Source organism: Chiloscyllium plagiosum, unplaced genomic scaffold, assembly GCF_037043375.1.
Source record: "Chiloscyllium plagiosum isolate Xiang-an unplaced genomic scaffold, Cpla_swu_hap1 HiC_scaffold_19, whole genome shotgun sequence".
Classification (NCBI taxonomy): domain Eukaryota; kingdom Metazoa; phylum Chordata; class Chondrichthyes; order Orectolobiformes; family Hemiscylliidae; genus Chiloscyllium; species Chiloscyllium plagiosum.
This window is the reverse complement of record NW_028270157.1, coordinates 26,245,902-26,263,202: the sequence shown is the minus strand read 5'-3', so window position 1 is coordinate 26,263,202 and position 17,301 is coordinate 26,245,902. Positions and strand designations below refer to the sequence as shown.

General features: G+C 38.7%; 1 protein-coding gene across 2 annotated transcripts in view; it reads right to left on the bottom strand.

The window, feature by feature from the left end:
* LOC122559439 (uncharacterized) overlaps positions 1-13,472 on the bottom strand; it is a 135,038-nt gene extending 121,566 nt beyond the window's left edge. For both annotated transcript variants that reach the window (XM_087996899.1, XM_087996900.1), the window contains exons 1-3: positions 13,250-13,472; positions 6,339-6,514; positions 5,528-5,697 (exon numbers count right to left, since the gene is read on the bottom strand). In XM_087996899.1, coding sequence (XP_087853025.1) covers positions 5,528-5,697; positions 6,339-6,468 — 300 coding nt within the window. In that variant the 5' untranslated portion in view covers positions 6,469-6,514; positions 13,250-13,472. The remainder of the gene's footprint in view (positions 1-5,527; positions 5,698-6,338; positions 6,515-13,249) is intronic.
* Positions 13,473-17,301: the final 3,829 nt, after the last annotated feature.

Here is a 17,301-nt window from a genome sequence, read left to right as displayed (position 1 = left end):
TGCATCTACTAAGTGTCCATGGTGAATGTTTATGGCTGGGATGCCATCAAGTGGACTCCTTGACCGGAACGGTATCAAGCTTCTTGAGCATTGTTAGGCTGCAATCATCCAGCCAAGTAGGGAGTATTCCATCACCATGTCTTCTAGATGGTAGACAGGCTTTAGCAAATCAGGAGGTGAGTTAATTGCTACTGCATTCCTAGTCTTTGATCGGCTGGTGTAGCTGCTGAATTTAGATGGCTAGTCCAAATTGGTTTATTTTCAATGGTAACCCCAGGATGTTGATAGTGGGGGATTCTGTGATAGTAATGCCATTGAATGTCAAGAGGCAATGGTTAGATTCTCTCTTGTTGGAGATGGTTAGTGTCTGGCACTTGTGTGGCACAAATGTTCTTTGTCACTTGTTAGCCAAACCAGAATATTGTCCAGGTCTTGCTGCATTTGGACATGGACAGCTTCAGTATTTGATGAGTCATGCTTGGTGCTGAGCATTATGCAATTATTAGCAAACATCCTCTTTTATGACTTTATGATGGAGGAAAGATCATTGATGAAGCAGCTGAAGATGTTTGAGTCTAGGAAACAACCCTTAGGTACTCTGCAAAAATGTCCTGGAGCTGAGATGACTACTCTCCAACCATCTTCCTTTATGCTAGATGTGACTCAAAATAGTGAAAAGTTTTGCCCCTGATTCCCGAAGACTCCAATTTTTCTCGGGTTCTTTGAAACCACACTTATTCAAACGTGATTTTGACATCAAATTCACTCACTCTCACATCACATTTGGAATTCGACTCATTTGTCCATGTATAAACAAAGCTGAAATGACTACAGGAGCTGAGTGGCCCTGGCAGAATCATAACCTCACTGATGATCAAAAATAAACTGATGAGGGTGATACTTGGCTGAGTTGGAATTGTCCTACCTTTTGTGTATAGGACATGTCTGGACAACATTTCAGATTGTCAGGTCGATGCCAATGCAACTTCGAATCCACTATTGCAGATCACTTAAAGAGTGAATCATAAGAATCTTTGGAGTATAAAGATATTCTAGTAGTCTCAAAATAAGGTTTAGTGAAAAAGGCTAATGCTCTTGGGCAGACAGAAGGTAGTTCCAACAAATGGAACACTGTCTGATGAGAAGTAGTTAGTTATGAATCACAGCAGGTAAGTGGAGCTAGTTGTAGTTTTAAGTTACTTCTGAGAGTTCATTTGATTTGTGACAGATGGACAACATCATAATATACAAGTATCTCAGGGACGATAATTGAAAAATCATATTCCCTCTGCTTGGAGAGATTGACTATATAAATGTCAAATAATTTAAATAAATGCCAGTATCCTGCTTTAATTGAAAAATATATCAAATTTATTTAACCATTTTCATCATTTTTATTTCAAACTTGAATTATCTGACAGTTCCAACACTGGCTAGTTCTAAATCTTGTCAAGCTAATTGAAGGTCTCTCCTCCACTATAACCACTGGTTAAACTGTTCTTAACAATATTTTCTCTTAAAATATAAATAATTAACTGAAAGATAGAACCAGTGCCATCTAGCCTGAAACAACAGAGTAAAAATGTGAATTTAATGTAACAGAACTTACGAGGTGAACATGATGAACATTTGTAATGTTGGAGAATTGTTCTAAGTGCACAGTACCAACAAAAGAAAAATGATTAAAGATAACGCAGAATAACATAATTGTTTGCTCTGAATTTGATTTCTATTCTATCCAGGTGTACCACTGTCATCAACCTCAGATCAATAATTGTATGTGTGATGCACAGTCAGCACATCAGAGATACATTGTATTTGTAAAGGCTATAATAGTAGAATATTTGGAAATATTATATATCCACATGGAGTCTTGTTGGCTTTGTAAATGGGAAATCATATTCTTTGAGAAGTTAACAAGCAAGTTAGATAAAAGAGGACAGTAGATGTAACATATTTGGATTTCCAAAAGGCAATCATAAGGTACTTCAGAGGCTACTTTATAAGATGAGGCCATGGTGTTAGGGGTCATTGCTTTATCATAGATAGAAGATTGGCTAACTAATAGACGACAGAGAGTTGGGATAAAAGGGGTAATTTCAGGATGGCAACCTGTAACCAGGGCAACACCACAGGGATCAATGCTATGGCCATAGTTATTTACAACATATACTAATGACTTGGCTGAAGGAAGTGAAGTTATTATTGCCAAGTTTGCAGATTGCACAGAAATAGGTGGTAAAGCAAATAGTGAAGATGATACAAAATCTACAGGTAGATATAGAAAAGTTGACTGAGTGGGCATAAACTTGGCTGAATGTAATATTGGAAAATGTGGGGTTATGCACTTTCTATGCACTTAGAATGGAAATGCTGAATGTTATTGAAATGGAGAAGGACACAGAAATCTGCAGCACAGATTAATTTGGGAGTCCTGTGAATGATTTAGAAAAAGCTAGCATTCAAGATCAGCAGGTGATTGGGAAGGTAATTGGAGAGTGTAGAACCAGAAGGTATACTCTGAGAGAAAGGTGCCCAACTAAGACAGCTAATGAGGAATTTCTTCTCTCATGACAGCAATTCTCTACTACAATAACTGAAAATATCTCGGTCACCAGGAATAAAGAGAATAAAGGAAGGTATCCAGCCTGGTCAACAACTTGCAGTGAAGTGCTTTTGAACTTCAGCACAAATATATCATCAGATCGGATGTAATGATTTGCTTGACCAAAATGGAGATGAGCTGCTTGTGAGTCCATGAAATGCAGACCATGTCTACCGATTCAGAATATAGTTCAAAGAAGACATTTCCTGTTCTGATAGTTCAGGATATTATTGAGAAGAAAGGGTCTAGACTGAAAATTCAGGACACTGCAAGGAAAAAAATATTAGTTTAACAATGACGTGCAGGGGTTGGTGTTAGACTGGGGTGGACAAAGTTAAAAATCACACAACACCAGGTTATAGTCCAAAAGGTTTATTTCAGAGCACTGCTCCTTCATCAGGTGGTTGTGAAGTATAACATCATAAAACACAGAATTTATAGCAAAAGATTACTGTGTCATGAAACTTAAATGATATATTGAACAAACCTGGATTGTTAAGTCTTTCATCTTTTAGAACGGGTTGCAAGTTTCGGTTCATTAATATGTAAATTCCAGAGCTTCTTTTAAGTCACCTTCTCAAGATAACTTGAGGTTTTATATGCACATCCACAAGCACACACTCACTCACTCTCTCTCTCATGCACACATATAAGTCTATGGGTGAATTTGTATTTACAGAATTATATTTGTAGATACATTATATTTTGCTCAAAACATGCACAGTCTGCAGGCAGTCAATGCAGGCAGTCAAGCCATGTAATATTTTGTAAATTCCACTTTGAAAATAGAACCAGTGTGACTCAAGATTGGGATACAGACAGACTCTGACCTCATACCTTTAATGCATTGTCTGAGCTGAGATGTCACCTTTTGTAATAAAACCTTAAATTATCTCGAGAAGGTGACTTAAAAGAAGTTTTGGGATTTACATATTATGAAACCAAACTTTCAACCCATTCTAAAAGATGAAAAACTTAACAATCCAAATTTGTTCAATATATCATTTCAGTTTCATGACACTGTAATCTTTGATGATAAATTCTGTGTCTTATGATCCTATACTCCACAACCACCTGATGAAGGAGCAACGCTCCAAAAGCTAGCGCTTCCAAATAAATCTGTTGGACTATAACCTGGTGTTGTGTGATTTTTAACTTAGTTTTAACAGTGCAGCTGTCTTCTATAAGAGATATTGATGAGATTAAAAATCCTCCAGATGATATTGGGGACAACTGCATGAGTTGTCGGAAGGAGTTCCTTTTGAAGGTAATTCAGATCAAAAGCTTGCAGATGGACTGAAAGGTCTGTTTCCATGCTGTACAAATCTATGACTCCATATATGAATATGAAGAGTTTAGAGGTATATGGGCCAAATGTTGGCAAATGGGACTAGATTAATTTAGGATATCTGGTCAGCATGGAGAAGTTAGACCGAAGGGTCTGTTTCCATGCAGTACAGCTCTATGACTTAATTACTCTATAAGGTAAGGAGACAACTACAAGGTTTAGCAGGAGCAACATTCTCCAGGAAGGACATTCAAGGGATAAAAGATTCTACCAGTGGAGAAATAATTTACAAAGATCACAGTCAAGATCCATAATCCTCAGGCCAAATCCTTGTCAGTCCTAACAAGTCTATGGGAACATGTTCTGAGAAGATTTGAAAAACCTTCAGGCAGCCTGAATTTGTGAAGTCAGAGACTTGGGGGGAAATGGGTTAAATGGGAAGTTTAAGAATAAAGTATGGAAAGAAAGACTGGTTCCTGTTAGCTGCTTGATAACGCTTTTGTTTCAGTGTTGTGACAGGCTGTTGAACTCGTTGTTAATTTGTTTTTTAAAAGAGGAACAAGAAGGACTAGTGACAGCATTCTATCCCAAACACAAGCTGCCAGTGGTAGTAATGAAAACTATGACATGGTGATTAGCAGTGGATTTGTTCCATAAATAGCTCAAGGTAACCAGAGAGGAAAAAAATTCCATTTGACTCTAAAGCAAAAAATTAACCGCTTTAACAGCATCACCAATATAACAACTAATGCAGCAACACAACATGCAGAATTCATGGACAGAATGGACTGTTATAACTGTTACAATCACTGTGTAAGGTGGAGCCATGGAGCAAATTGAAAATACGAATGAGCAATTTCAAGTCTTAAAGCGAATATCGAAAGGTTTGCTGAAGCAACCTTACAACTTCTAACATCAGTCCATCTAAGAATCTAATTTCTACGACTTTCCATTTAATGAATTCTCCAAACAGCTTCTCACCAAAGCATGAAAAATAGCACCTTTTAATAGCAGCTTGAGCTGATTTTATTCTGTTTCCTGTCAGCAAAAGAGTGCTGTTTAAAATCAATTTATGTGCACTGTCCAACTTATGCAATCTAAATGTTAGCAAAATTCTTAATTTTTGAGGAGAACCTTTGGTGCATTAAACATTAAAGCTAAACTAACTTTTACACTCTAAAACTAAATTGATTGTAATACTGCATGAATTGCAACCATATCACAAGAGGTGCAAAGCCAACACAATAATACATGATTACCTTAAGGTGTTGGCACATTGTTTTGAAATCATATCATACAGATCTCTGTAGTTATGTATCAGATTCCAAATCTAATTTTTCAAATTTATTTGAACACCTGACTACTAATTCTCCAAGAGGGGAGCCAACACTCAATGAATAGAGCTGATTCCGTGATCAACCATACCTGTGAGCTCAGCTCTGCTCGAAGCACAATTATCCCTCTCAGCCATATACTGACTATTGATTATGATTTCAATCAACCCCAATAGCATTGAAAGAAATTATTACATGTTTGCTAGAATTATCAAAATATCAATTCTCAAGTGTTAATGTTATTTAATGCAGTGTCACCCAAGCAACAGAATTAAAGTTGGAAGAGATCTTGGTACATACACGTTTAGTATTTTTCTTGGCAATTATGCCACAATCAATTTTGCTATTCTCTGGTATAATGCCTGCTGTCCGCAGTTCGACCAATAACAACTCAAACTGTGCAGCAACTTGTCGGCTTGAGTGGCAGCAAGTCATGCTCTGCATATTCTTTGGTGACCGTCCAGTGAAGCCTAATAAAAAGACAATAACCTTTTTTCAATAACTCTCAATCAACAATTAGCAGAAATAAAACTTATATTTTGGAAAATCAGGGCTCAAAATGTGTCTTTATCAAAGAAAAATAATTACATAAATTCTGTCAAATTCCTTACTTACGTGATTAAATCAATGTTTACAATAGTTAAATAATGCAAACATTAAATTTTCAATTCAGGAATATTTGTCATAATATTATTCCTTAAAATCTTCTCAAGAGAAGGTGCAACAATTATTTTTAAGTAAACGTGGGAATTAACAGTAAATTCTGCCTCTTCGCTTGTTTCTGTCAATAACATTGAATATGCTAATCAATGTTCATAAAAGTACATATGAAGATGTGGCCTATATGGTAGCCACTCTGTCAATAACATTGAATATGCTAATCAATGTTCATAAAAGTACATATGAAGATGTGGCCTATATGGTAGCCACTCAGCAGATTAAAATTGATTTAATAATGTTTATGCAACAGCTTTTCAAGAAAAGATATCAAGTCATACTTCATACATTTCATAGAAATATTTACAGTGGCATTAACCCAGTACATCTATTATTCCAATTGTCAAATTCTATGGAGACATTTTAAAAAAAAACTTGATTTATTTGAACTTACCTTCTACCAAGGATTTCAAATGAGTATTTGTGAATAGATCTGTAAATACATTACTGAGTGGTCGATCAAGTGATGAACATCGCACATTTGCCCAGGCTGTGTAACATGTTATTTTTGATTGTTGAGGCATTTAATTATATGTTTTCCAAAGTGTTAGTCTGAAATTCCTTCAATATCTGTAAATAAAGAAGTAATTAACCTAAATGTTCAACAATAACTATTCTACTTCTCAATTTCACTCTTAAAACCAAAACTTGTCTTCTTGGGCAACATGGACAGAATAACCTAATCAATTGCTTGTAGCTATGTTACTAGATACTTTCACTGACACTGGCAGCTTAGTGGTAAGCATACATGGCAATAAAGATGGTACAGCCTGCTCAGCTCTTTTTTAATGCGGTGATCGTTTACTATTCCCCAGGCCTTGATGTGTTTCCTAAAAACTACCAATCACAATTCAATACTGTCCTCATTTAACATATAAATCCTCTGCAGGAACATATTGTTCAGGTTACCAGGTGACAATCTAAATTTCCGAAAACCTCTGAACATGACTTGCACCGGTCATCATAGGAGATTGTTGGATTAAAATACTCAAGCCATCCAGCAGAACTTTCATAGATAGTAAGGAGGATCATTTCAGAAAGTCTCTCTCTTCATATACAAATTCCAGACCTGACAAAGAAACAATATCTACTTTATATGAGTTTTTGCTTTCAACCGACCATGTATGCCCAGGAACCTTACGTTCCCTTCAATCTAGTCTCGAGCTCTATCCTCACCATTTCTCACCTTTTGCTTCTAGTACAAATAGTTTACTTCTTTTCTTTACTGCAGTACAACAATCCTCTTGTACAATATGCATGAAGTACCTTGCGGATGTTTACTTATCAACACAAATAATACACAAATATATCAGCACAATAATAAGTACGTGATCCAGCAATCAAGCCAAAAGACTTGAGTGAAATTTCATGGAGACAAGTATTTACAGAGGTAAAATAAACAAAATGTATAATTCCATCGAGGTTATGATGCGATGGCCATTATTGAAATATGGCTGCAAGCTAGGCATTATTGGAAGTTAAATATTCCATGTTATAAGGTCTTTAGAAAGAGTATAGAATCAGCTAGAGGAAGAAGTGAAGTTTTATTCATTGAAGATACGGTTACAAAATTTGTAGCAGACATTATGGATAAGAGAGACCAATTAGCAGTCAGGTTAAAATTATGCATAGAGTCATAGAGTTATAGAGATATACAGCATGGAAACAGACCCTTCGGTTCAACTCGTCCATGCCAACCAGATATCCCAACCCAATTTAGTCCCACCTGCCAGCACCCGGCCCATATCCCTCCAAGCACTTCATATTCATATACCCACCCAGATGTCTTTTAAATACTGCAATTGTACCAGCCTCCACCACTTCCCCTGGCAGCTCATTCCATACATGCATCACCCTCTGCGTGAAAAAGTTGCCCCTTAGGTCCCTTTTATAGCTTTCCCTTCTCACCCTAAACCTATTCCCTCTAGTTCTGGATTCCCCCACCCCAGGGAAAAGACTTTGTCTATTTATCCGATCCATGCCTCTTCTGATTTTATAAATCTCTATAAAGTCACCCCTCAACCTCCAACTCTTCAGGGAAAACAGCCTTAGCCTATTCAGCCTCATCCTATAGCTCAAATCCTCCAACCCTGGCAACATTCTTTCAAATCTTTTCTGAACACGTTCAAGTTTCACAACATCGTACCGATAGGAAGACCAGAATTGCATACAATATTCCAAAAGTGGCTGAACCAATGTCCTGTACAGCCACAACATGACCTCCCAACTCCTATACTTAATGCTCTGACCAGTAAAGGAAAGCATACTAAACACCTTCTTCACTATCCTATCTACCTGCAACTCCACATTCAAGGAGCTATGAACATCCAAGGTCTCTTTGTTCAGCAACACTCCCTAGGACCTTACCATTAAGTGTATAAGTCCTGTTAAGATTTGCTTTTTCAAAATGCAGCACATTGCATTTATCTAAATTAAACTCCATCTGCCACTCCTCAGTCCATTGGCCCATCTGATCAAGATCACATTGTAATCTGAAGTAACTTTCTTCGCTCTCCAGTACACCTCCAATTTTGGTGTCATCTGCAAACTTACTAACTATACCTCCTATGTTCACTTCCAAATCATTTATATAAATGACGAAAAGCATTGGACCCAGCACTGATCCTTGTGGCACTCCACTGGTCACAGACTTCCAGTCTGATAAACAACCTTCCACCACCACCCTCTGTTTTCTACCTTCGTGCCAGTTCTGTATCCAAGCAAAAAAAGACTTCCATATCAGCAATTCTATAAGCCACAGCTTTGGGGCTTGGGAAGTGGTGGGGGCTCACTTTGTCCTTTCTGTGTCTGTGTGTGTGTGTGTGGGTGAAGGGGGCAGGGGATTAAAACAGTAATGTGTGTTATCTACAGGACTTCTAATAATAAAAATGAAGTGGCAGAAAGTATTAATTCAATGATTAAAGAGGCTTGCACAGGATTTTAATGGGAGATTTTAATTTCCACAAAGTTTGTTTTAAATTACTCATTCATAGGATATGGTTCAACATTGAGTACTGTGTGCAGTTTTGGTCTCCTAGTCTGATGAAGGACATTCTTGCTCTTGAGGGAGTCCATCGAAGGTTCATGAGACTGATTCCAAGGATGGCAGGACTGAAATATGAGGAACGACTGGATCGATTGGGCTTCTATTCACTGGAATTTAGAAGAATGAGGAGGGATCTTACAGAAACATATAAAATCCTGATAGGACTGGACAGGCTAGATGCAGGAAGAATGTTCCTGATTTTGGGGAAGTCCAGAACTAATGGTAACAGTCTAAGAATAAGAGGTAAGTCATTCAGAGATGAGGAAGACTTTCTTCCCTCAGACCTGTGAAATTCTGTCCCACAGGAAGATGTTGGAGCCAGTTCAATAGATATATTCAAGGGGGAGCCGGACAGGTTCCTTGCAGCTAAAGGGATCAAGGGGTAGTGGGCGAAGGTGGGAATGGGATACTGGGATTGCATGATCAGCCAAGATCATACAGAATGGTGGTACAGGCTTGAAGGGCTAAATGGCCTACTCCTGCATCCATTTTCTATGTTTCATTAACGTCAACATGTATTTCAGACTGTAACTGCTCCTTGAGAAGATGGTGCAGTGCCATCTTTCTAAACGGTTCCAATCTCACAATGAAGTATTCTCCCAATGCTGTTCGGAATTTGATACAGCAAAGATGTGGGAATTGTGATATAGTTCGGGGTCATTAGTGTATGATTTGGAGTTGTTACCTTGTTTTCCTCGTTCTGTCTAAGCAGTCTGTGATCTGTATTTCCTTGTTTACTATGATCTACCTGCATTGCTCGCAAAACAACATTTTCACAGTACTTAGGTAAATGTGACTACATCAAACCAAATCAAAATCAAAATCAAACATGCTTACTACTCTGTTCTTCTAGTTGGTAGAGACCATGGGTTGGAAGTTGTTGTAGAAAAAGTCTTGGCAAGTTGCTAGACTACATCTTGTAAATGGTGCACACTGCAGCTATGGTGTTCCAATGATATGGGATTGAGTGTTGATGATTTTGAATAGATGCCAATCAAATCAAATCAGCTTTTTGGGTCTGGATGGTATCATATTCTGACATTGCTTCTAAGACACACTAATCCAGGCCCGTGGAGAATGTTTCATCACACTCCGACTTGTGTCTTTTAGCTAGTGAAAAGGCTTTCAAGATTCAGGAGCTGGTTCATTTGATAATGGATATCCAACATCTGATCTGCTCTTGTAGCCACACTACATGGTTGGTCCAGTTATATTTTTGGTCAATATTGAGCCCCAGAACATGCATGCTGGGAAACTCAGTGATATCAATGCTATTGAATGTCAAAAGACTGTGATTAGACTTGCTCTTTTCCGAGATGGTCATTGTTGGGCACTTTTGCGGCATTAATTCCACTTGCCACTATTCAGCCAAAGTCTGAATGTATTTCAAGTCTCACCGAATGTGATGCAGATTATTTCCTTAAGACCATAAGATATAGGAACAGAATTAGGACATGTGGCCCAGCAAGTCTGCTCCACCATTTGATCACATTCTCCTGCCTCCTCCCTGTAAGTCTTGATCCCCTTACTCATGGCTCCTCCATTCTCACCCTTTTGAACCTGCATAGATAACCTGCAAATAATCCTAAATCACCTAGGTCCCTTTGTGCTTCAGACTTTCCCATTTTTTCCCATTTAGTAAGTAGTCTACACTTCTATTCTTCAGACCAAAGTGCCTAACCTCAACACCTTCGCACATTGTATTCCATCTGCCATTTCTCTTAGCTTGTCTAAGTCCTTCCACTGTCTCCATGCTTTCTCAACATTACCTGAACCTCCTTTGTCATCTGCAAACTTAGCAACAATACACTCAGTTCCTTTGTCCAGATTATTAATGTATAGCGGAATAGTTTCATTATATGAGGAGTTGTAATTGGAACTGAACACTCAAGTTGTCAGTAAGTATTCCTATTTCTAACCTTACTGAACATGGGTGCATAGATTGTTGGTGAAAAGGTGTAACCTTTTACTATAGACAACATCTTACATCATTTTGCTGATGACATAGTTGACTCATGGTATGTTTTTTTATAGAAACCCTACAGTGTGGAAACAGGCCCTTTGGTCCAACAAGTCCACACCGATCCTTCAAAGAGTATCCCAAACAAACCTATTCCCCATTACTCTACATTTACTCCTGACTAATACACCTAACCTACCTATCCCTGAACACTATGGGCAATTTAACATGGCCAATTCACCTAATCTGTACACTTTTGGATTGTAGGAGGAAACCAGAGCACCCTGAGGAAACTCATGCAGACACAGGGAGAATGTGCAAATTCCACACAGACAGTCGCCCAAGGCTAGAATTGAACCCAGGTCCCTGGCGCTGTGAGGTGGCAGTGCTAACACCATGCTGCTGTGCCACTCTCCTATACTCAAAACACTGACCAATAAAGGAAACCATACCAAACACCTTCTTCATTAACCGATCTACCTGTGACTCTACTTTCAAGGAACTATGAACCTACACTCCAAGGTCTCTTTGTTCAGCAACACTCCCTAGGACCTTATCATTAAGTGTATAAGTCCTGCTATGATTTGCTTTTCCAAAATACAGCACCTCACATTTATCTGTCGATTGCCTATATTAGATAATTCTGATCAGGAATTTTCAAATCAGCAGTGTTTTGGGAAGCTCTGATTATTGAATGACAGACTTTCTTACTGTAAGACTGAAATTAAACTTTGAAACCTGGGCTAGCTTCTTCCTGATTGATTGAGGTTTTGGGGGATGGGTGTAGGTGCCTCTCACTTCACATCTCTACCTATCGCATTCTCAGCTATCTTCCACCCAACCTCACCCCCCTCCCATTTATTTGTCAGCCCCCAGCCCACAAGTCTATTCCTGATGAAGGGCTTATGCATGAAACGTTGATTGTCCTGCTCCTCGGATGCTGCCTGACCAGCTGTGCTTTTCCAGTGCCACACTCTCAACTCTGATCTCCAGCATCTGCAGTCCTCACTTTCTTCTAGTTGATTTCAACCCTATTGCGAAGTCTCTTCCAAGGATGCCTACCTTGAAAAAGTTCTCCTCTTCCCTCTACAACGATCTGAGTGTCTCTCTCACTGCACCCTCCAGATCATCTCCTCTGCCTCCAAGCTCTTAGCCACGTCCTGAAGCAGACTCGCTACCACAGTCACATCGCTTCCTCAGTGCCTGCCTACAGAACCAACTGATCCCACATGGACTCGGGACTACATTCAAACCAACAGAATTTGGACCTGAACAGGACAACCAGTACGTACTACAAATCCGAAACCTTCAGCAACGATTCTCTTTCTGGCTCCTCTGCTCCACACAAGCACCTCCACATACATCAAATCATCCTCCGCCACTTCCACCACCTACAAACAGACCTCACTACCAGATATATTTTTCCCATCCCACCTTTATCAATGTTCTGGAGAGACCATTCCCTGTGACTCCCTTGTCAGATTTATGCTCCTCCCGACCCCACACCCCACTCCCGGCACCTTCCCATGCCATCGCAGGAAATGCAAAACCTGCACCTACACCTCCCCCCTCACCTCTGTCCAATGCCCCAAAGGGTCCTTCCACATCTGATAGAAATTTACCTGTACCTCCACCAATGTCATCTGCTGTATCCGTTGCAGCCGATGTGGTCTCCTCTATACTGGGGAGACAGGACACCAACTTGCGAATCATCTCTGGGACACCAGCACCCACCAACCTGACGCCACATGGCTGAACACTTCAACTATTTCACCAGTTTCCTCATTTCCCCTCCCAGTTCCAAGCTTCCAACTCAGCACAACCTTCCTGACCTATCCAACACTTTTCCCATCTACCCAATCCACCCTCCTTTCTGACCTAACACCTTCTCCCCCTCATTCATCTACCTGTGGTATTCTCAGCTACCTCATCCCCCAACCCCACCCCCTTCCATTTAACTCTCTGCTGCCCACCATATTTTTGATAAATAAGTCCCGACGTCGATTCTCCTACTCCTCGGACGCTGCCTGACCTGCTGTGCTTTTCCAGCTCCACATTGTGGTCTCTCACTAACACCTGATGTAGGAGCAGCGCGTCCAAAGCTAGTGTTTTCAAATAAATATTGGACTATAATGTAGTGTCGTGCGACTTTTGACCTTGTTCAGCCTACTACCTAGCAATTCAGAATGACGGATTCCTATGTTCCCTATTCTTTCTCTTAACTGTCATTCATCGTTAAAAATACGCACTTCAAATTTCTCTTCAATCTTTAATAACCAACTGAAAGGACAGTGCCTACCGGACGCTGACGTCCTCAGGAGAAAAATCCTGACTTTCGCCGCTGAGTTGTGCACCTTTTTACAGAGAAGACAACATTCGGGGCTTCCCGGCAACCGAGGGAATCCCGCCCTTGCGATTGGTGAACATCGCTGTGATTTTTCGCGTCAGAGAGTTGCAGCATTGTTTACAGTTTCTATGACTCCAAACGAACCCGCTGCCTTAACTCGCGGTTTTCGAGGCATTTCGCTCCAATCAACTCTTACACGGGGTGTCAACATCACCCTGTATCGATCAAACGGCTACGGCCCCATTGTTTTAATTACACACCCATTCATGGTCGTTGTCATAGCTTTTGCATTAATCCAAGGGGAAAACAAAACTAGTGTTCTGGCAGCGGTCATTTCAGCCCTTATTGTAAGATCTGGAAAGGCTCGAGTGATATCTTGAACTGTCAAAAATCCAACGGCTTCGTTTAGAACCGTAGAATGGTTACAGCACAGAGGAGGTCATTCGGCATGTTTCTTTGCAAAAGCAACTCAGCTGTTGCCAGTCGCCCTTTTCGGTAGACCCGCGTTTTTCGTTTTGGTTTGCAGTGTCACCGGGTATACGCGATTCAGAGTTGTCACAAAAGTTAAAGATTTTAAAACACTAAAACCCACAAACTAGGTTTCTGTCTAAAACAGTAATCACTGATTATTGCAGGTAATTTAATTCTACCTACAGTAAATAATTAAGCTCAATTAAGTAAACTCTAATCCCTTTATCAACTATTCCTTATACAGACAAACAGGGAAATACATGGGTGTGGTGAAAACCAAAAAATAATGGTCGTATACTCTTTTGTTCACAAGATCAGGATTGATCTTCCTGATACAAAAGTTTCTCCTCAACCTTACAACCTCAACAGTGCAAATGCTTCCACTGTTTTGCAAGAGGCACAGGGTGGCAGTTTCACTTATAAAAAGTCTCTGAATCCTCCAACTCAGTCACAACTTGCAGCATCTGCTGAAGGAAAGATGAGCTAGTTTTCCTCAGCTTTAAGTGTCTGCTGGAGATCTGATGGGTTCCTTTCGGGTGTCACTCAATATCTTGCTCCACAGACCAATCACCTTATTACTGGCAGACAGAGGACCTGGTCATTGATAATTGGTTCCATTTACCACAAATTAATCATCTTCACTTGTAAGCAAACCCTTGACTCTGGTTCATCTGCACATTGTTGGAATCTACAGTTACAGTGTTCACAACAGGTACAAAATTATTTATTTTCAAAACATGCAGCCATTCTTGTGGCTTTCAAATAGTTATTTCTCATTTCAAATATTAAAAAGCAGAAAAAAAATCATAATGAATCTGGCTCTACTGCACTCTCAAAGTGTATTCCACATTCCTAATTAGTGCTTTCAAAAAAAAACTTATGTGGCTTTTGATTCTTTTGTACCATTCACCTTAATCTGTGCTTTTTTGTTCTTATCCTTTCCACCAATGGAAAGCTTTTCCCACATCTGATCTAGACAGTTAGCCAAACCCTGCATGGTTCTTAGTAACTTCATTATATCTTCTTTCAAAGTGCAGACATTTAGCCCTAAATTACTGCAGAAGCATTTGGTCCATCCAGATCATGCTAGCTCTCTGTTGCCCCTGCTTTAGCTTTTGTTTCTCTCAAGTACCCACCCACTTCCCTTTTGAAATGTTTGCTTTCATCATTTTCAGAGGTAGCGAGTTCCTGTATCTGACATAGAGTGAAAGTCTTACAGCATGGACATAGACCCTTCAGTCCAACTTGTTCATGCCAATCAGGTTTCCCAAACTAAACTAATCCCACCTCTCAGCATTTGACCCATATCCCTCTACATATTTGTTCAAATGTCTTTTAAATGTTGAAACTGTACCTGCAATTACATTTTCAGGATATCATTACGTGCAAGGTTTGTAGCTCAGGTTGAGGTTTCGTTATGTGTCACATAGCAGTTGGATTGCATGATGAAATCTATTGTCAGTTTACAGTCAAACATGATAGCTAGTTGTTCAAAAGAGCTGAGATAAATAACAAATCTTTTGTGAATGTTTTGAGATAGATGTTGGTCTGCAAACAGGCTGGATCCACACATAATTGTGGTTCATCTTTGATGAATGTATGAAACTTTTTACATCATCTTAAACAGACAGGACTTTGTTTTAAGGCCTCAAGTGAATTGAGGCAGAATGGTGCATTTCCTCAATAAAAAGAAAACCAATAGGAATTGAGCAAACAAATCTACCTCAAAGATATGCCATACCACTGAACAAAGACCCATCAAAATCCTTTGTTAAAGTTATCTTTTGACATGCAGCATTTTTATGAATGATCAGAAAACTATTTGTTGCATTCTTTCATAATATTTTGCTGTGTTCAAATTGGTGGTTGCACTTTCTCACAATCACTGCACTTTTGACATATTCTGGAACATGCTGATGTTGTGAAAAGTCCGATGAGAAATACAAGTCCTTTATTTCAAGAAACTATTTTAATATCTTGTAGCAGCAATGCATATGCTCTGTTGGAATTGAATACCAAAATGTTAGAAGTCTAATGTCATAACTAGTGTACATTTTTTTTGTATCAGCAACGTTTAAACCCACTACACTGAAGAACATTTATTGCACAGCCTCTTTCTAGTTTTCTGTATTTTTAATTTCAAAGATTAAATCACATTGTTTACTCTACAAATGATTGGAGACAGGATGTACCTTGGAAGATGAGCTAGAGGCCCCTCAGAAATGCTTTTTTGTTTGATTAGCATTGGAAATAGCACTTCCAATCCTGGAGGTCACCATGTTAAGATTACATGCTTTCCATTGGGTTTTTTAAAAACAGGACATATTCTGTCTCATTGTATAGATTTCAACATCTTTGCTATCTTTAATACTTCAGACTTCATAAAATTAAACACAATTATGGATTTTATATAATCAGTAGATAAGGCTAAATAAACATAACAAAAATAAGCTAAAGTACAATCAGAGAACCAGGAAATGAATTATACTAATTTTGTCTATATTGTGCTTGAAACTAAAGGTGCAAAGGATCTTAGCAATGATTTAGGCATTTTCTGAAGATATAACTCAAATCTTTTAAAATAAAGCTTCCCCTGCAAGAACTGCCAGCAATGCACACCAACCATTTGGCAACTGGAAAACTGAGTAGCACTGTACAAACAAGTTAATTTTGGAAGTTTAAATCCTTTTCCAGTGAACGCAAACTCAGCACAAAACTGGCAGTGACCAGTTTTCTCTCTCTCTCAGAAGATAAAAATACCTGATATAAGAAATCAAAATATCAAAAGCTCTAATGAATTTGGCATTTTTGAATACATTGAGAAATAAAGTAAATTATTTTATATCTTAAACACAAACATACTGAAAAGGTTTTGTGATAATATATAGAAAATGAGAATCCCAGCATAATCATTGGTATTTATACTCACAAACAAAATATTACAAATCAAATAATGCCTGTCATTCTAGATTAGTGTAATATGCAGGCTTAAGCATATACACTTGCAAATTTTAAGTATTTGAAACTTCATTTTTGTATCAGCTCTTGTACTGCATCATTCAAAAAAAATAGTATTATGGCTTATAGGAGGATAAAATCTGAGCCTATTAAAATGAGTGGATGGTGTCTCTTCATGTTAAACAGAAACAGGTAAAAAGTGATCGCCTGAGGTTTGACATGTTCCATTTCCCTTTCAACTCAAATAACTGAAATCTAATCCAGATAGACGGAAATGAAAACTGTTTTTAGATCCTATGGAAAATAAATGCATAGTTTTAATCAGTTTTGAGTGGCCTTTCTCAAGAGAAAAAAAAATCCATCCTTTTTTATAGATATAAAAAAGGATGGAAAAATTCAGACCGATTGTATGAATGTTCTTTTCAGATTAGGTTTAAATCACACCTTAAGGTTCTTTTGCATCTAGCTTTGTTGAAGGTGATTTTCAACTACATCATTCCAACATGGTCTTGCAAATACAGGGTAGGTGCTACTTTCTTCAACTCAAGACATAGTTCAACTTCACAAGTATAAGA